We start from the raw sequence: 21,997 nt of genomic DNA, 5'->3' as shown, positions 1-21,997 counted from the left end.
GATGCACTAATGGGGTTGTTCTGAGCTCAGTTTACCTATTTATGCAGTTGCTTAACTAGCAATCTCTCACAATTTGGCGTTATAAACCAAGCAGACTACAAGAATATAAATGAAGACAGATGACAATGCTCTGGACCACATGCAAAAAGTGAAAAATTGCAACATCATCTTTTGAAAAAAAAAAAATCTCTACTAGTTTATTAAGGAGAAATTAAAAAAACCCCAAATCCTCTTGGTTTTAATCCCTCATACGTATTGACTGATGTACATATAGTAGTGCTGCAAATAACTAGCTGTTTATCAGTATGGAATTTATCAGTATTTTAAAAGATACCTTCAGGCACGGAATATTAAGGATGTCTACTGACAAACTGAGGCAAAAAGTAACATTTTTTTACTTTGACACTTCTTTTTTCCTTTGGTGGCTTTTAAAATAGCCTATCAGAGCCTTTTCTCCATGTCTTATAAATAATATTATTTTTGTATACCACAGCAAGAGCAGCTCTACCCTCACAACCCCTGGTGAACAGCACCCTATCTTGTCCTGATATGCGCTCCTTGTATTTGTTAGGGTACAGGAACACAGTGGAAACTTTCACCAGTTGTAACAGAACTTGGTCACCATGTACGTTTGGCTTCTTCTATTATGTTTCCATCGCCACTACTTTCCTCTAGTGTATTTCCATCAGAAAATCCTAAATACTGAAAGTTTTTAAGAAAGAAGATATGTTTATGATAAATTAAGAGAAGTCAACCGTTGCCTCTGCTTCCAACAGCAATTAGCAAAGACAGGATTTAAAACCAACTGTTGTTACATCTGGGTTTGTATTTAAGGTAAATTTGAAACAGTGAAGTCAGTGTTTGATTTTTCATTTATTCAATGGGATCAAACAACTCCTGGACACTAGAAACCAGTTTCAGTTGCATAACAGTGGGACAGAAACAAGCTGTGGTCTTTGAGCTATTTCACTGGACTAGCTAAACAAAATACAGGGAACTGGCAATAGTCCTTTATCAAGCTGCTTTAACGACAGTCAGAGATATTCTTAAAGTGGGAAGAGATAAATTGATTTCAAACAAGAATGCTAAATTGATTGGAACAATTTTATACTATACAAATTACTGTGATATTATTGACATAGTCACATCTGTTAATTTTATTAGTGGAGATTTTGGTCTCCTGTTTCATATAATGAGCAACATCGTTTATCCAAGCTTTAAAGCTTCTCTGATTGCCAAACATTGCTAATAACAGGAGTAAGAAGCTGCAAAACTGACAACTGACTTGGACTTTCACAGAGATTGTAAGAGATCATGCACCACACAGGACAGTTTTCACTATCCTCATGGGATTTGGTTCTTACCTTTAATGTCAATGGTTAGGCAAGGATAGGATAAAGTAAGTGTACAATCCACCTACACTGAGCAGATTGGATAGGTAGCTGTTTAGCTGTGCTACTGGCATGCATGCTCTTTGGCTTGGGTTTCTATGTTTGTATAGCCTCCAGACTAGAGGTTTTGGGCTCCAGAGGCTAGGCATAAGAATAGACATCTGTCTAACTACTCTGTGCCTAATTGATAATTAGATGAGCTTTTCTTTGTAGCAGTCAAAGGAAACTTTTCCAGTTAGTTAACCTCTTTAAAAAATTTTCTTTCCACACTGTATATTATTTAATATATATAAAAATACATCTATTTTTATATACATCTATATAAAAAAAGAGGCAGACAAACTTCCTTCTACCTTGCTTTCAAATAAAGTCTGTGTTACATGCCACGTCAATGTGGCTACATTGGAGCATTCACCAAAGTCAGTACTGTTTAAAATTTATGGGGTTTATTCTCCTTTAGTCAAGCATTTTGTACATATACAGAACATTCACATGTATAAGTCACAGAACAAAAATGCATGAGACAGACTACTGCAAATAAGTGATTAACAGACAGTTTACATGATTCTTGTTTGTTCACAATGGAGGAAAGTTGTTAAAAAGGAAAACAGATTCAGTAGCTAGAAATGTAAGCAGACTCTTATCTTAGTTAAATCTACTTACCAATTGCTCAAGCTAAAGAGAGATCTACTGTACCACACAGGGCAGGATGCTAAATGCACACAAGATTACAATGCTAGAAAATTCCAGATTTCTAAGCATTTTTACACAATTTAAATTGCAGTAAAATTTTGATTAAAAAAAGATATTTTTTTTTCTGATTGCCTTCAATAAATGGAGGTCAGTTTAAGAGCTTATAAGCATTCTTTAGCAAAAAACAATAAAAATAAAAATACTCCCAAACTTGTAAGTCATTGCTCTAAGTTTGGATAGTTGTTTACTGCTGGCTTTCTGATCCTACTGACCTGTTATTCTACTTCTGGGAATATTATTTTTCCCATTTACGTTTTTAACCATTGTTAATATTAGAATTGTAGGTAAACAAACTATAAAAAATACAAAGTTTCTGTTGTTTGGTTGGGTTTTTTTTTTTGCACTAATCCAACTGGATGCATGGAATAGAAAACCTGTTGAGCAAACCAAATTGTTCAACAAACATGAATCAGTGCTATAATGAATAACCAAAAATGTGACCTATTGATTGTAGACTTCAGTTCTTTGCATTTTCAGTTTCTCAAAATGTATTTTGTTTGGTTTTAAATAACAATTTCCTTGATGATATAAGTGAAGCTTTGTGATGCCAGGTTTTTAGAACGTTGTTTAATCTGAAAGGATTAGTGCAGTATGAGAACAGTAGATAGTAGGATAAGTAGAAGCGAAACTCCTTGCTGATGAAACCCTGTGATAGCTGAAAAACATAATGCCTTTTTTTTTTTCTAAAAAAAGGTTAAGCTTCTGCAAGCAGCTCTCTTAACTAAGACTCACCACAAAAATAAACTCCTCAAATTGCAGTATTTAGAAAACACTGCAAATATAATTAATCCTTATTTTCTCTCCTTGTATGTTCCACAACTTGAGAATAGAAATTTGATACCAATAGTTTCTTTCCAATGACAAGCAATCCTGTAGCCACAGTGGGAATAAATTATACAATTTCTATGCTTTACCTTTCACATGAGACTTTCGCTTCAAGGCACAAAAAGATTAAACAGTGGACTGGACAGAACAGGACATAACATTTCAGTTTAAGGAGTCAAAGTTTGTTCAACAGCTCTTACTTTGTGTCTGAAGAAAACTTAACCAAAATTTGAATCATATTTAAATCTTCCATTTACAAATGCAAAGTATCATATTAAATTCCCTGAAGCTTTTTGATTTTTTCCTAATTGCTTTAAAATAATGTATTATATTTATCATCAATTTCAATTATTTAGTAATTTCAACAAAACAACACAATCTCAGCTGATAATTAATAATGAGTACCATTATCAAATATCTCTTGTTTTAGTAACTTTTATGTGGGTGTTGATTCAAATTGTGTTCAAGTCAAAGAAATTACAGGTATAGAAGAATCTAACAATTTAAAATGAACATAGTTTAAATTTGAAGAATGGTGTAATTTAAGTGCAATGTACTGTAAAACTATTAATTCAGCAGATACTTAACACAGATCCTTATGCTTCTCCAACCCAAATTACTGTGTTGCCTCTCCCAACTTCAGTGATTTCACAATTTAACTTATTGAGCCGTCCATCCAGGATAAACAGAGATTCCTTGGAAGGGGTCATGAGATACTGACCAAAAATGCCACTGTCTTTTATAAGACGGTTCTTACTGTTCCAAGGCCATTCGTCTGCTTTGACAGGCTCCTTCAGACTCTTCACCATCTTAACCTTGCCAGAGGAGAGCTCCATGAAAAGAACATCAGTTTGTGTGCTGGAGCTACAGTAGACATTGTACTGATGAGCTTCAGTGAATGATGGCTGAAAAGCTACATCAGATATGTGCAAATTAGTGTGAATGTCAAATGCATCCTGTATTTCTCCTCTCATTGTTATGGACTGGATCCTCATGAGACCCTTTGCATCATCAATGCTGACAAGGTAGCGTCCATCTGGAGAAATATGTGGCGTGCCCGTTACATCACCATTGTATCCAATCACTGCATCAGTAACGCTATCCACTATAAGCTGCGGAAGGACAGCCCCAGTGGTATCAGGCTTACAGCAGATAAAAAAAAATCCTCCAAGATGTGTATAAGCCAGTGACTGAGGAATGCAATTATAATCCTTTAAACTAATTGTCTTGATGTATGACATAGTTTCTAGATCAATTTTCTGGAGCGTAGGCTCATCCTTATGAAGAATAAATCCAAACCTGGAAGGAAAAGCACAAAATCAAAGAAAGTCAAAGCTGCTGCATGCATTATGTACAAATAGGTAAGGCCATTATAAGCAAAGCAGATAATATGTGCAGAATTGTATCGCTATATATCTCAGCTTCAAATGTTTCACGTTCAAACTTTAACAGGGGAAGTTTAGGTTAGATATAAGGAAGAAGTTCTTTCCTGTGAGGGTGCTGAGGCACTGGAATGGGTTGCCCAAGGAAGTTGTGAATGCTCCATGCCTGGCGGTGTTCAAGGCCGGGCTTGACAGAGCCTTGGGCGACATGGCTTAGTGCGACATGTCCCTGCGCCCAGCAGGGGGTTTGGAACTAGATGATCTTAAGGTCCTTTCCAACCCTAACTATTCTATGATTCTATGATTCTATATTAAGCAGTTTATAATATTTAATTCTTAGTGTTCTTGTAATTGACATTCAGAGTGCGTCAAAGGAAATGTCTAAAAACTACCTGATTAATGGAATTTTTTTTTCCTACTGATATAGGGGGAAAGATAAACACTACTCTGAGCATATCTATTCAGTTATAACTTTTACAAAAACCAGGAAGGTAAAAAAAGATTAAATATCAATAAATAGTATATCTCACATATTTTAATCCACTTCATATAGTTCTTTGACTTCCTTGGAACATCAACTTAACCTAGCACTCATCCTTATTCATATAATTACTTGAATCTTCCTCATTTTAATTCAGAAGAAATGAATATCATAAAAGGATTTAAGTTTATGCCTCCCAACTATCCAAGCCCCATATTTCTTACAATTTAAATGACCCTTTATGCTTTTCCATACATCAAGGAATTTTCACTGAACATGAATAATATGGTTAAACTTTAAAATCCTAGAGTTGAATGTTTATAACATTTTAAATATAAACTATATGACTATTCTCTAATGTTAATGTATAAGTTCTGACTGCAAAATCTTTTGACTGCATATATGCAAATACCACCACCCTAAATATTATGGAGTCATGTGCAAGTATATTAGTTCTGCTTATCTAAGAAGCTTTCACATCACTTTTCCCAGACAGCTGTTTTCCTTTGGCACACTTAACACTTTCCTCTGAATGTTAGATCCTAAGAATGAAGGGGTGTGCTAATACATAATCTGGAAATACCTTTCACATGCTGTTGATGTAAAGCACTATGACAGCCAGAATGTTCCAAAAATTGAGTTGACAATAGCACAAAATTTTCACACTATACTTTGCAACCCCAATATGTTTAGTAATCAGTGAAACACCAAAGTTAACAGGCTAAAAGGTTGCAGGACATTGCTTAGTCAGTTCCTCTGACATAAGACAGTGTGAATTCTATTTGCACTTCCTATTGAACTAAGAACATTTCTAATTTTAGGCGCACATTCCAAAGTCCTTCAGTATCATGGGATCACATAACTAGAGAATTATTTTGATTGGAAGTGACCTCTGGATTTCACTTGGTCCAACTCCCAACTAGAGAAGGGCCAGTGTGAATCAGACTGCCTGCAATTACAAGTTGAGCTGATTATGAGATCATTTTTGTCTTTGATTATTCAGCCAGTATGATTGTTCATTCATAAATACATGTAATTTGAATTAAATTGTCTTGGTTAGGAAAATGGTGAGTGAGCCTTTACAAAGTTTATGTCAACATAACTTGACAATTACTTTTACTTTCTATTCACTGTTGTCATAAAGGAAGGCTAGGATCATCAGGTGAAATTTGATTTTTAGCTCTTTTGGCCATCTTATATCCTTTCCTTACTCTTCTGGGGCAGGCAAAAAGTCTTTGATTCCTGATTCCATTATTATGTAGTAGGCAATTTTTGGTCCTGAGAAACAAACTTGTACTGTATTATGTACAGAATCATTCTGTAATAGAAGAGGTTAAATAGCAAGCCACATTCTGACATTTCAAATGTTTATGATATACCTCAGTGTTAAACAATCAATGCTACACATATGAGCAGTGATTACAAAAGGACAATATAATTAGCTTATTGATTGTCTTTTACATAACAGTGTCCAATATAAAGCAACAATCAGTGAACTGTCCAAGAGCATTCACAACATTCTGGATAATGACTTACAGATGTCTATTACTTAATCCTGCAAAAACAATAACCAAAAAACCCAGTGCATTTTGAAAGGACTTTTTTCTGGATGAGAACTGACTGAAAGCTAGACATTGTTATCACTGTTGGTTTCATTAATATAAAATGCAAAACAAAACTGAAATATCTAGATTGCTAAATCAAATACTAAAAAAACCCCAGAAAATGGAAAAGCAACAAAAAAATATAGAATGTTATATTACAGATGATATAAATTCAGCCAAACTTTCTGACCTGTCAGGTTTATTGTGTATAGTCAAACTTAAGCCCTATTTCTAACACAATAAGGTTCATGTGAAAAATGCAGACTGCTGTCTCTTCATCCCTGCCTTATTCCAGTCTTAACAGAATACATTTGCCACATCTGAAAGGCAGAGGTTGTAATGTGGGTAGGGTACAGATGGGTGTTTGATGTAGATTCATGTTAGTTTGGTTTGGTATAGACTCTGTTGCGACATAGATTGGTGGCTGAGTGGAGGATAACTGTGCTCCTGCAGAGGGAAGTGTGGCGTGAACTTAACAGGAATTTATCTTAAGGCTTAGATTTAGCATCTATAGGTGGCAGGTTAAAAAACATGGAGGAGGAACATGGAGAAAAGTGGACATACTGCTGTGCAAGAAGATGGCTGCAACATGCAGGAGAGATTAGGGCATTCTTAGAGTGAGATGCTGGATACATTGGAGAATCTGTGATTATTGTGGAACAGCATAGCACATGGGACAAAAATTACGCTGGTTAATTACTCTGAGAATTTTGAAATTTGTTTAAGAGTGAGTTAGCCTACATAATTCTGAGAAGACAAGATCAATAACACATTCGTAAATATTACAAATATAATAAAATTACTTGATTTCTGAGGTAAATAAGTAAAAATTATTATTTTCAAATAAAAATGGATTTTTCACTTAGGTCTGCTCCTATTCAATAAAATTTAAAAAATTTATGTTCTTAGAAGAAATGTACTTACATTTAAGTTTATGAATATCTGTGTTAAAAGATAAACATACTATCTATTAGTGATGTCATTTGTGTAAATTAAAAAATTAATATAATGCTCATGAACCTTTCTCAATTCTCATTTTTTTAATGAGTGAAAGGTGTGTGAAAGCAAGGGAAAATATCTAATTTTAGGTCAATGTGATGGCAAGGAACTGACTACATTAACTACTTTAATTTCAGGTATTACAGTACTATTTACATCATTTTAATGTAAGTACACTTTGCAGACATTTTTTGCTTTAATTACTTTTGATCTCAATTTCAATAGTGAACACAAAGATTTTTTTCCTTGAGTTTGGTAAGCTGACTTTGAGTTTGAAAACATTATTTTTCTCTTCCAGTAATGGGGAGAATTCGGAAATCTTACTTTAAAGAGAAAGAAAGAGCTCTCATAAAGATGTTTTTAACCTATGTAAGTACTTAAAACACAGACTTATATCTAAGTCACATTTTCAGATATATACAAACATGCACAAAAGCAATTATGGAATTTTGAAAATCCCAGCAGACATAATCTAAAATCATCAACATTAAATATTTAAATACTTTCATAATTGTTTTCTTATATCATATATCAAACTAACAGAAAGAAACCTTCGTGCTGCTTGCAAATCTATTTATTTTAAAGATTATTCCAGCTGATGAAAATGACCCTTTCTTTCTGAAGTAAAATACAAATGCAAAACAAGATTAGCATCAATTATCTAAATCAGCAATTTTTACTTGGTGGTTTAAATCACAATTAAAATGAATTATTAAAATCAGTTCATGCAAAAAAATCTGCCTTAGAGTTCTTGATTAAGCACTGTTAATGATCAATTTACGTGATATTTTTACTTTCAAATGTCATTGATTTCAAAAGGAATATATAAGTTATTAATCTTTGCTTCTCAAATATTATTCCCAGCATATGTTTTTAAACCACAGGTACACTCAGATTATGTTAACTTTGGTTGCACAAAACCCTTGATTACCAAAACAGTGAATTTATTCTCTAAATTTAAAGATAAGGGCTTACATACCTTCCCTAAGATACATCAGTTGAAAGTATAGAAAGACTCGCACTTGACAACTAGCTTTCCCTCCGAGAAGGATGCTGCCATTGGTTTGTTCTCCACTTTCTCATTACCTGGTGCTACCTTATGCCAGACAAATCCTCTGCATTCTGCCAGCTAAGAGGTTTGCATGAGCATTCCGCAGTGCATGCCATTAAGATTTAGTTTTTTGGAATCACTTAAATGCTTTAAATAGTGTCTGTTTATTAGCCTGGTTGGTATGAATGCAATAGTTTAAGAGCCAGAGCAGAATGTATTAGTTTTCCCACTAACACAGATAGATTTTAAAAAATGATGTTTACAGCAAGGGACTCCAGATCTTCAGGGTTAATCACATCCGTATTCTAGAGTGAATCAGGAAACACTTTTAAAAACATAAACCAGCTGATAACATATAATTTCTCAAGTATTTCAACCAAAACTTTCCAAAGCATTCTAGTTTCTTGTGCAGCTTTAGCTATCTATCTCTTTGTAACATTTATTTCCTAGTCTAAAAGTCATAAGTGAAAAGCTTACAGTATCTTGGATAGATTGTTTTTTGCAATTTAAATAGCAGCTCCAGCTTTGGTAATTGAGTTTATTTGAAAACTTCAGAAACTGGATTCAAGGTTGCAGCATCCTTATCCTGATGCTGTATATGTTGTACTTAGGAGATCTACTGTCCCTTGCTCTAGAGCTATTAAGTTACTTGATTTTCATGCTGCAGCAGCAGATTCTGATAATCTGCTATACCTGAATACCCACTGACAATGTATTTTACTTTTAAAGTATGCAAGGGGCAGTTTAATACATTTTTTCTTCTATGATTGTTCATTTTCATATTCTTCAATGCTACAGGCTACCATTGCAACTGGGATCCTAAAAAGACAGATGGGAGGAAGCACAGACAACTAAATTTCAGTTTGAATAAGAATTAGGATATCACTTTGTCATGATAATTTTTGTGAATATTAAAACTAGATGGAACTCTGGACCTAGGTGGGTGAACAGATCCAAAGGGGGAAGCTGATAAATCTTCACAAAGGACCCACCCTTCCCCAGAACAAATATGGCTGCCAAAAGTAGTTTATTAGAACTAATAAGATTTTATCAATACTATTGTTCAAACAATTCTTTCTCAGCCTGTCATATTACCTGTAACTTTTCAGTGCCCCAATTAAAATTCAGTAAAGCTGGACAGAGACGTAAATACCCAAACAGCCCAATAAATACAGATGAAAAAGAAATGGGGAAAAAGCAGTTTCAAACCTGCCAGTCTTCTTGGATGTAAAAGGATTTGGCAAGCTGTGTGTTTGATATATTTGTTTGTCTGCCTGTCTCAGTGAGAGCTGTGTGGCTGGCATTTTGAGAAACTCAACAAATCAAGAGAAAAGTGTTTTCATGTGCCTGTGAGGTTTGTGTGACTGACTCTTAGTCTATAAGAATTGCCAGGCAGAGGCTTAGAGATGGTAAAAGTAATGGAAGTTCTGAGGGGAAGATAGAGAAGGGAAAACGGGAAGTGAAGAACACTGATAAGGATTCCATGATGTCTGGTCCAGTTGGGAAAAAAAAAACCAACACAAAAAAACACAACAAAAAAGAGAAATTATACTTTCGTTACCTAAAGATGAAGAAGTATTTTCTGAGCCACTTGAGGAAGATGATGAACAGTTTTTTTATAGGAATGTGTACCTGTGAGGTTAGGTAATTTGTTTCTAATTTTGAAAGAGTTGCCTAGGTTTTAACATTTTAACACATCTCAATAAAAGGAAAATTTGGAAAGTCAAGAAGATGGTTGTTGAAATATTCATAAAATAAATCCAGGTATCCTAGTTGAGCTGAATAGCTTGATGCATATCCAAGGGAAATAATAAAATATACAATATGATAACCAACTAGAGAAAAATGTGAACATAATGCTGTCAGCTGGGTTTATGGAAAAATGAACTTTGTCAGACAAATTAGATTTTTTTATTACAAAACTTTGCTGAAGCTAATTGAATATGAGGAGGGCATACTTTTCTTGGAATAAAAACCTGATACCTTAAGGAAAAATAATTTCTCTGCGATACAATGTAGTTTTCAATGCAGAAACATCATTTTGCAGGGAAGTTTTGCTTCTGCTTGGTACCAACTCTGATACTTCATGAAATTTTCACAGGCCATTTGGATGTAAATATGTGTCCATAACATTAAAGTTGTAAAGAATGACAAGAAAGTCATTATATTAGTCAGTTGCTCATTTAAGCAAAATGTGTTAAGCAAAAATTTAAGCAAAATGTGTTAAGCAAAACATAGCCAAGTGTGAAGTCAAGCAACTTTACCTGTGAATGAGGAATGCAGGACGTGCACATAGAACAATATCCTGAAAAGTAGCATCTATGAAGGGATTTAAGGATCATACAAGACATTCAAGTCAGTATGAGATCTGAGCCTAATGAGTTCAAAAAGAATTATCCAAAGGTCTTCATACTGTCCCTGGAGGAATATATAGAAAGAGGCAATAACGCAATAGTCTCATATCTGTATTCAACACTGGGGAGAACATATGAAGAATGCTTTATGTTGTTTTATTTCTGTCCTTCTACAAAGGAGTATTAAAAAATTAGGGGCAAGAAAGAATCATAAAATTATTTGAGGGCTGGAGACAAGGATTTTAAGCAAAAGTCTGAGGGAGTTCAGTATATTTGGCTTATGAAAAATATAACTGAGAAACGACTCATTTACAACTTGTATCTGCCTGAATGGGGAGTATATACAGAAAGTTGGACAAGATGTTCTGGTGGTCTGTTCTAGCCTGTGAATATGTTAAACATCCTTTTTTTTGTCTTCATACGATCAAAATTGCATAAGTACAGTAGATATTTACCTTACACTACTCAGTCATTTTATGCAGAGATTTTAAGAAGCATCCAAGCGCTTAAAATCTCATGAAATTAGTTGTGATTTGACACAATACCCTAGCTCATACACACAAGAAAAAAAAACGTAGTATCTGTCTTTCTGCAGGCCTGAGGTTTAGATGGCACTTTTATATCCACTGTATAAAAAAAAAGCTGAATTTTTTTAAATTAATCCTACACTGTTTCTAGTCTTCACTAATTTTGAATTTTACATGAGTTACTAGTAACTTTACAATTACTGATCTTTCATACACACACATATATCTTCAAAATAAATGTTCCCTTTGACGACACACTGGTCTCCAAATTCAGGAAGTTTGTGAATAGCTTGTCTAATATTACAACTACACAACTATAACAGCTATCATTTCACTTGGGAAGAAAAATGTTCTAAGGCTGGGATGGTCATTCCTCTGAGGTTCATTGATCTAAATGTAGATCATGGGGGATAAGTTGGAGGAACAGTGATAGATCACAGAGACCTGCTTCAGAACGATTATCTGCTTGCACATAGCAATGATCAGTTGCAAATAAATTTCAGCCCACTGTCCAGTAACCTAACTGCTGCCTTCTAACCATCAGGTGACTTTGTCTGGACTTCCCTTCTGCCCAGTATTAAGAACCTTCTCAGCATGCCAGTGTCAGATTATTAGCTCTGCTTTCATTGCCAGGTTGGCCTTGATCTTTCTGACGACGAGGCAAGAGCAATAGTAATTACCAAATTTATCAGAAAACCATATTGCAAGTCACTAAGGTTAAACACAGCTTTGGATTGCACAGCTTAGTAAATTGGGGGACCAAAAAAAAAAAAAGCCGTATGTAATAAAAGAGGGTGATTTACCAGAGCTGTAACAAAATGCTGTTCTCCAGTGGTGTCTATAGCCCCAGTGTAATAAGGACATTTCACAAAATTGATATTAGTAAGAGAGTTTTGTTAGAGGTCTCAGTAAACCAAATCAGCAAGTACATGAGTATACTATTACATTCACTATCCTGGGTTTTTTTTTTCCATTCAAAGCAAAGCTATTAAATTTGAGTAAAGAAGTCTGCAATACTACTCTGTGTTCAGTGCATAGCTGAGCTCAATCCCCAAAGCTACCATAACTTTTCAAAAGCACTTAGTTTTCTAAAAGGATTAAAAAACCACAGCCATCCGTAATCATGCAATGAAATTGTATCTGTCGCCTATGTACTGTTAGCCTGTTTTTTATGATGAGGTTGTTGGAAAACAAGTGATACTTCAGAGTACCTTCACTTTTTCCAAATGTTTTATAGATAGATGGTGGTGTATTTAATACAAAGTTTCCTTTCATACAGATAGATATGCAGAAGCCTCCCACTGTTCATTAATCCCTGATTAATATTTATGAGAACCTCAATCTTCATGTCTCTTCTATGCACAGTATCAAACAGCACATAAAGGCGATTGTCAGAGTGCATATTGGGATCCAGTGTAACTCAAGCCTGCAAGATATGAGATCAAATCTTCACATTTCCAATAATTTATTTTACAGTTCATGCAAGTGGGAATATATAACCTGTGGGCATATCACTCCAATTGGAGTACATGCTAGAACTGTCACATCCCAGATTGTCTCTTTCTTCACTCAGTCCATATGAACAAATAACATTTTAATCCCAGATTTTCAAGATTTTCAATCTTACATTGTGACATATAGTTATGAGAAATAGGAACAATAATATTTAGCAACTCTGTAACACTTTGTATGAGTAGTATACAGGGTTTTGCTGGGATAGAGTTAATTTTTTCGTATCAGCTCATATGGTAGTGTGTTTTAGATTTGTGAACAAAAGTGTTGATAATCCACAATGTTTTAGTTATTACTGAGCAGTGTTTGCACAGCATCAAGGCCGCCTCTTTTTTTCTCATTCCGCCCTCCCCGTCAGGTGAGCAAGAGGCTGGGAGGTGACACAAGCTGAGACAGCTAAACCCCACTGACTAAAGGGATATTCCATGGTATAGAACATCATGTTCAACAATAAAACTCCTTCTAGTAAGTAGTCGTTGCTCCTGCTAGATGGGGTTCAGCTGCCAGCTAGGGTCAACCCACCACAAGGAGTCATTAGCTATCCATAAAAGCTAATGAGTGTCACAGTACCCAGATGAAGGGAATCTGCAGTAGATAAAAATGACTTCTCCAAACTAAGTTAAAATAGACAGGAAGGATATCCTAAAAGGTATTACTTGTAAATGCATTTAAAAAAAAAAAAAAAAAAGGCAGCTCATGGATGAGTGCCTTGTTTTCCTAATTTTAATGAAAAAATCCCATCCATATATTTTAAGAGTAGAATAATTGTAATGACTATTTAACATGTTTAAAATTATTACCTCTATTGTCTCACAAGATATTCAAAACCAGAGTTTTTAAAGTATTCTTAAAGCATTCTAAATGTATTTAAAATATGGGATTTGGGTCCTAATTTTCTGGAAATGTAAGCATGGATGTAACACAAAAACAGTGAACAGTAAACTCATGAATTATATCATTCTTTTCCCCAGAATATGTATTGCAATTATCCCTATGGTACTTCCCTAACTACTGCAAAACTGTTAACCTGAAAACTCCCATTGCCAAGCTGACAAAACAAAGGAATCTACACATATTCTACCAAAACTACTACTCTCTCTTTTGTCAGAGCATCAAATGCCTCATAGTACAGGAAATCTTTCAACAATTGGGCTTGGAATAACTTGTGTACAGGAACTTGCCCATCACAGAGGAGCAACATGCCACGAAACACAAATTCTGAACTCATATTTAAAGGGTATTAATTTTGCAAATTTCATTGGATATTATTGTTATACATCAACATTACCAGTTTTTACAAGACCTACTCTCCTCTCTCTTATCACATGCAATTTTAACATTATTTTTCATGAAATTTCCATCACTTAAAGTTCCACTGTTCGTGACAGTTATAAACGGTAAAAATAAATTTTCTTTTCATATCGATCCCCACATGGTGTATAACTGATGACTTTCACTTACGAAAAAATGTGCAAGTGCAGAGTATGCTACCACAGCAGGATTTACATTGCTGGCTTCCTTTCGCTGTCCTTTAAGGAGACTGAATACTTAATCCGTCACTGTCCTTTAAGGAGATGAGCTACTTTCAAACCAAAGCCAATCTCCCTGTTACTATCAGAAAATAGTTCATTATAGTTTTGAAAAAGTAATGTTTGTTTCAAACAAAATTCCTGTCATGTTCCTTATCATCTCTATTCAGCCTAAGCAGCTTTGACTACTGCACAGCACATTAAACAAGAAGGTTGTATACTGTCCAGCCTTCTCTGAAGGCAGCTGATACAGCCATAGGGCTGACGCTCATCTTGTGAGTTGTGTTGTGTTTCCTAGTTAACATAGTTGTGAGTTGTGTTTCATAGTTAACGTAATGCTGATTAAAACTGAAAAGGATTCTTCTACCATTTTGTTACGACTGTGTATAGGTGTGTAGCAACAGATCCTTAAGCATCAAAGAATTCCCCTGTGTTCAGACCCTTCTTCTGTCATCTAAATCCTACAGGACAGAGGAAGGGATAAGAGGCGAAAAAACCCACTGATGTAGTGCTGAGACTGCATGAAATAGGACTCTCACATACCTGCCGTCTACCTGCTCCCATTCTGCAGAGTTTTAACAGAGGTATGTATTATCTGATACAAAAAGTGCATGTATTACGTAACAAATATGCATATATGCATATGTATAGCAAGTATAATATCTCAGTCTGCAGATGAGGTATAGGGAAAAACATGCACTAGGGTATCCCTCCCTTGACTGTATTTTTTTTCTAATACAAGTGGATGAGTAAAAATAATTTTTGCCTCACATATTCTGGGCTTCAGGCCTAATGGTACAAATGTTTTCACTGCTCCTCTCTGCACCTGTATCTTCCAAATTTGCCTACAAGGAGCCCACTGATGCTTTTTCAGGTCAAATGGTAGAATCCTCAAAAGTGATGGCCTTTCCTTGTCCTCTCAAGGGATAAGCATGCTTTCTCCCCTTAGGATTAAACATAAACATTTTCATGACACAGTTGAATGCCTGTATTTCAGCATCATGTATCATCTAGAACAGCAGTGCTAGATCTCAAACCACACAGAGCTGAATTTTGAGTGGTTCTGATAAGGATTTCAAGTAATACACCTTAAAATTAAAAAATATGTACTTTAGATTAAGTACACATACAAAATGAGTACACTACCACAGTGACCAGTTTAATTTTAGTTTTATAATCTAGTCTTTTCATCAGTTTATTAAAAATTGATATATGAACCAGGAAATAAAAAAATGACAAAAACAACACATAGCTTAACCCTGTCTCTTCCAGACTACATAAAAATATAAAGCTGTTTATATTTATATCCTTACTGCTTTGAAATAAACAATAAAAAAACCATATTTCTGCAGTCCTAATCAAGCACTGCTGTTTCTCGTCTCAATGATCATATCTGTAGGCAAGAAGAGGTTGAAGAATTGCCATTATGAATATTCAGCTTCACCAGAACTCCTTACCACAAAAATCACTCTCTACAGGTAGTATTTCTTTCTTGTAGACACCTACATTTCTATGGATAACTATGCATGCCTGCATATAAGTTAAACCTAAGTTGCTATTTTTGTCAGCAGAGATCTAGTCCATATGGTCAACAGTCTAAAGAAATTAAGATGTCCAGTGCCAGAGCCCTCCCTATAGGGGGTGAGCAAACTCACCTTCTAGACTCCATTATCTGTATAGACTAGATCTCCATTAATTACAGCAGAAGACAGACAGCTTACATCTATGGATACACTGTACTTTCGCACCTTAATCTAGGTGCCTATAATCTGAACCTCACGCTCACCGTAAGCATCCTATCAGAACGAAAGTATAATAACCAGAAACAGCCTTATAAAACTTTGGATAGATTTGGAAAATTGAAGTTTAAATGGCTGACACTATGTCAGGATGTGAGGAAGAACCACAATTATGCTTGAAATGTGATTGTTTCGCCAAGCCATTACAGTAAGTTCAGGTATCGCATAGCTGTAGAAGCTATTAAAACTGCCTTTTGTGGTCAGAAATTAAAATGACTGCTCAGAGGAGCAACTAGCACTACTACAAGTGCCTAGATGATAGAGAGGAATATTGTATAGGTCTCTATTCAAAACAGAGCTAAAATCAGAGAGGATGTTGCTTTCAGAATTTTCAGGGATCTCTGAAGGTGGTTTTCACAGCTCTCAAAGGCTAGTTTTAATAGAAAACCATGAATTCACTTTGCTTTCCACAAAAAGTGTATATTTACAACCATAACGATCAGCTTCAGTATTTTCTCAAGGCTAGAGAGTCATCAAAAAGACAAACAAAAGCTCTTAGAGTCTGCCTTTCATTTTTACCTTCTTAGGGTTTTGCAGAGCTCTTAACAATTGCATGCAAATCTTATAAATGAATTTTCCAAAAGCAACTTTGTGTATAACTTCATCTTGTGAACTACCTTTTCATGTTACTATTACAGTGTTTGACATAGTCTGTTAGAACTAACACCATAGTCTACTGCAAAAAAATCAAGACGGAATTACATCATGTGACTTTCAATATCTCTCATTCTGACATTGTATTTGCAAATTATAACAAATATTTTTCAAGAAATACTAAATAGAATGGAATGTGGCTAGTAATCATGTTGTATCTACTGATTTTAAGTTTAGGAAATTTCCTGGTTTTGAAAGATGAATTTTTAAAGTACTTCTTTTTTGTGCAGGCAGGAAGTATGAAAGCTATACAAGGGAATGGTACACCACCTAGGTTACATAATTTTTCACATTCTACAGCATGTGTCCTGCGTGGACAGCCCAGGAAGACACTGAGGCCTACTGAGGCACTATTACTTCAATTAACTACACGACAGTTAGGCCCGACTTGTCTTACCTTTATTTATTGCCTTTATAATACTGTGAGATTTATACAAGCTTATTGTGCATAACATACTAAAGCAAAGGTCACAAGCAAAAAAAAAAATCATAAAGAAGAATGGAAACTCAAGGCAGGACTTAGGCCAGCCTGTATAAACAAAGTTTATAGTAATTTGCTGCATTTGAAAACCTTCAGTTCACTGTCTCATAATACTGCATCTCCAGTAGTTATTCAGACTGAAAGATAATACTGAGACCTATAGCTATAAAAATTAGTGAAGATGCAATCTCATTTTGACAGGAAGATTTAGTCAAGTAAAGTATGAATTATTAATGGACAAGATATTCCAAACAAAGCTCCAAAGTCATGTGAATTCTGACACTGAATCTTCAAAATTGTTTTTCAAGATGTTCTACCCTTCAGATAGAGCAAGTTAGTTTGTATTTCCTATACACAAAGAACAACCAATCAAGACGCTAGTGTGGACCTGCGAACAAGCGGTAAATTAACAACCTGGCGTCCTGTGTATTATATTCTTCCTTTAGACAAGCCATATATATTGCTTACTACTGCAACTGCATTCATTATAGAAGAGAAAATTTCTAAGCACTAGTTAAAAAACTCTAAAAAATAAAAGCTTAAGAAATTCTTTCCTAGAAATGAGGATAAATTTTATTATACTTTAATGAATATATTTACGTAAGACTGTATTTATTGTTGAGTTCAGAAAGATCAATAGATTAGAAGATAATGATGATGATGTAAAAACTGATGTCCTCTTTCCTTTTTGTTTCTGGCCATACACCCACAGATTACCCTCATGAAGTCAACAGACTTTTTTAGAGAGATATCCGAGATCAAACACTTAAAGATCTATCACTACAAAGTTTGATCAAATTTGCTGGCCAGAAGTTTTCTGGAACTCAAAGTAAATGCCATTAACTGGCCAAGAACAGTCTTTTAGAGGCTCAGAGTAGACCCTGATCTTCTAAAGAGCTTCTATTCTGGTATAGGAAAGTACTGCCACTTAAAAAAAAAAAATAAATCTAAAATAGAAGTTTGTACATTTACCAAAAATTTTTTCTGACAAAATGAAGGAAATATTAACAATCAAGGAATGGAGAAAGGATAATTGGCCTTAGAACTATTTCGCTAGTTGTATAGTTCAATTGTCTGCCCTTCAAGGTTTGTCAGCAGTGCAACAAAAAAAATATACCTCAGACTAAGGATTTTCTACGAACTTAATATACAACACTGCAACCATTATTTACTTCGTTAAAATTACTCTTCACTTTATATCCATACACAGATGATTCTAAGGAAGACTATTCACACTGATTTATTTTACTTCAGAGGCCTTGCATTCATACCATTTAAATCATCACACAATTAATTTTCCTCAAGTAACTTTGAAATACACAATTTATTTTTTATTGTCATTTCCTATTACAATTACTGTAGTATATTGCACAAATAAAGTATTTACCCCTGGATAAAACCCACACTTTTCATTTTGGAAGTGTTTCTGATTTCAAAACCTGTCAACATTGCAAGGGCATATGAGTCTTCCCCTCAGGACTTACAAAATTACTGTTGCCTAGAATAGTTCATTTCTGGTAGTTTGCTGAGAAGAGACCTTTCTTTAATTTCTGAAGTTCAGAAATGGTTGTTTGATGATAACAAAAGGCTAAGTGGATTTTGTCCAGTAGCTATTGTTCATCAGCACAAATGGTGCCTTTCTTTTGGCTACTATAATAGTCTTTGACCTTCAAAGTTTTCCTAATTTTGTTCCCAATGTTTTTTATAACATTAAGAATACTTGCTTCATATTTCTGCTTGCATCAGAAAAGGCTTTTTTTCTTTTTCCTTCATATTTTTTTATAACAGCATTAAGCCCAAAGCATCTTCCTGTCTAAAGACATATTAACATCTTAGAGAACATCTTGATAATTCTCTATTTTTTAAGTGTTTATGTGTGTGTACATATATATTCACATACACATCTCTAAAAGATTTTTGTCCTCTTCACCAAATGAAACATTTAAAAGTGCCTTCTAAAAAAAGATAGAAATAACATTTACTGCAGTACTGTGTAACTGTGATAATTTACCTGGGAAATACTTATCCTAAGAAATAGTAGTCCTAAGAAATAGAAGTGGGGTAAAAATTGGTCAAAAAAAGAACAAACAATTTAAAAGACACAGAACAGAAGGTTGTGGGGTCACTCTTATGGAAAATGAGCAATTTTAGTGTAAAACAACATCACCACTATCAGTTCTGTTAGATGAATGAAAAGGTCAGTTCTGATGAAGAACAAAATTTGATGGCAGGTCTCATTTTCTGAAAGTATTGACTATTTTGAAAACTTCAGGTTTATAAGTTCTTACAGACTTGCACATTAAGTATCTCATCTTTACCTTTCCAATTAGAAGAAAAAAATGTCTATAGTTAACAGAAATTCTCTGAAATTTTTTACTTATCTGGGAGGAAAGAGGAAAACTAATATATAGATATAACTTGCTTTCAATGAAAATCAATACTATTTTTATTCTTAACTGTGGATGCAGTTTAAGAATACCTTTTTAAGATGAAAAACGGATGCCAACAGAAGTCATACACACTTCACAGGTTTACTTGATAATATTATTACAAAGAAATACAAGTCTTCATAGATTAATTCAGAGAGGAACTTAATATTCAATTGTAAGGTCTATGAAACCAAAATTTTTTTAGACCTATGGGAGAGGATTTTCTTAGTCATGATAAAATTTCTGATTAGATCCTAAAATATTTTGACATAGAAGAGGGATGGATACTGCAAAGGTGTTTGTGTGGGGGGGGAATCCCACAAAAGGCCTGTTGCGCTTCACAAAGGTGGTAACGACTGCTGTAGGTTACCTGAGAGATCTGAATGATCTTTTGCTATTGCTTTGTACATACCTCATAGCAGTGAGCACGTTTTCTCTATTTCAATTCTCAGTAACGGAATTCCGTGTAGAAAGGGTTAAGCTGGATGGCTGAGACCCCACAGTCAATGGTGGCCAAACATACTAAAATTATTCTTTCCATGTCTCTCAGCACATACTGACCATTATTTGGAAAAATAAGGATATCAAGAACTTCAAGATAGACATGCAACACAGAAGGGAGGAAATATAATTACTACAAGGGCTTGAAGGAATCCTGACAAGCGCTATGTTGCTAGAATAAAGGGATCTCGTCAAATTAAGATTTGGGTTCAGAGCTTGAATTTGAATAGAAAAATTTCCATTTCTAGACAGTGACAGACAGAAGAACAGATGCTATAAAAGAAACAGATTTTGAGCATTAGCAAGCTTTCAGTAATGGACAAAAATGGAAGTACAGTTTCTGAGTTTATGCTACATCGTATTTAATAAGATCAGCTCTAGACTCTAAAAATTTGAGTGCCACAGATTTAATGTTACTGAGCCAAAGTGAATGGCATTATAAGTACCATCAACAAAATCCTCATCTTTATTGTGATAGTTTTCACTAAGACAGAAAAATCACAAATGATACAATCTTTCAAGCACTTATTTGTGGGATAGATCCATGCACGTTGTCTTCTGTAACTCAGCTGGATAATCATCTAAGTCCTTACACGAGAAAGCTAAAAATTTCTGAACTAAAATCTCATATTGATAACAAAAATAGTATACTGCCTGAAATCCTTTTTCTTTTTTAAAGTTTTATTTTATTACTATTTCAGTTTAAGATTTTACTTGCAGAGCATTTAAGCCGTATCTCACTAGAGATCCAGAGGAAGGAAATAAACTATCATCCCAAATTCATGTTGAAGAATATTTTCAAATGGCCCATGTGTAAACAACAACAGGGAAAATTTCCCCATAGCCAACCAGATGCTATGGTCACTTCCTCAGTCATTATTTTAGATCTTGCTGGAAGAGCTGTCTTGTTTTAACATGTCACACACAGCTCTGGACTTCTTAATCATGTTTAGTGTATATTTGTAGGGATAAATCCTGAAGTTTTAGTGTACTAGTGATGCAGGAGCCTAGGAATTGTCTGAGGGCTCACTTGTGGAGCACTTGCAACATCTGTTTATACAATAGACATTTTAATTATTACAAATACTTCTCCAGTGATTACAGTGATGACAAGAAAATAGTCCAAGAAATTTAGGACAAAGGAAAGCACCTTAATTTCCAGATTTTTAGAATCCAGAAATACATGAAACTATTTGTATTATATAATAAAGGAACTTATTCTCAGGAAAAGTATATTTCCAGTGTTGGCAGAAATGTGTTTTTCCTTCTTTTACCTTGTCAGGAAGGAGAGCAATAAAAGTGAAAGAAAGGGCTAGCTACACTGACACAGTGAGCAAAAGACATTCCTAAGAATGATCCTAACTGTCAGTACAAGGTAGGATAGGATTAAGAAGATCTGGCACTCCAGAAAATATCATAACATCAAGGTGGGCAGATGTCATATGGAATGCACAGCCAAATTTATATATGCCAAAAGAAATAGCACTAGTAGAAAATTAATAATGAGGTAGAGATAAGGACTACAAAGGTGATAAATTACATGTGTCAAAACAGTCTCAAAAGATCTTTTTCTTCATTTTAAAAATTAAGTTCACATACTGTTATAGCTGGGGATATACGAATATTCAAAATAATAGATACTGAACTTTACCACATATCCTTTCTCTCTTTTCTTTTTCACTAGTGACCCAAATTAAGAAAATATTAGACTAAAAAAACCAAAAA

The 21,997-nt window shown here is 34.5% G+C and overlaps 1 protein-coding gene across 5 annotated transcripts in view; it reads right to left on the bottom strand.

The window, feature by feature from the left end:
• Positions 1-1,820: 1,820 nt before the first annotated feature.
• The window catches only part of FSTL5 (follistatin like 5), a 293,863-nt gene continuing 273,686 nt past the window's right edge, over positions 1,821-21,997 (bottom strand). For all 5 annotated transcript variants that reach the window (XM_030492605.1, XM_030492607.1, XM_030492606.1 and 2 more), the window contains one exon: positions 1,821-4,268. In XM_030492605.1, coding sequence (XP_030348465.1) covers positions 3,566-4,268 — 703 coding nt within the window. In that variant the 3' untranslated portion in view covers positions 1,821-3,565. The remainder of the gene's footprint in view (positions 4,269-21,997) is intronic.

Source organism: Strigops habroptila, chromosome 7 (genome assembly GCF_004027225.2).
Source record: "Strigops habroptila isolate Jane chromosome 7, bStrHab1.2.pri, whole genome shotgun sequence".
Lineage (NCBI taxonomy): Eukaryota > Metazoa > Chordata > Aves > Psittaciformes > Psittacidae > Strigops > Strigops habroptila.
This window is presented reverse-complemented; position numbering and strand designations above follow the sequence as displayed.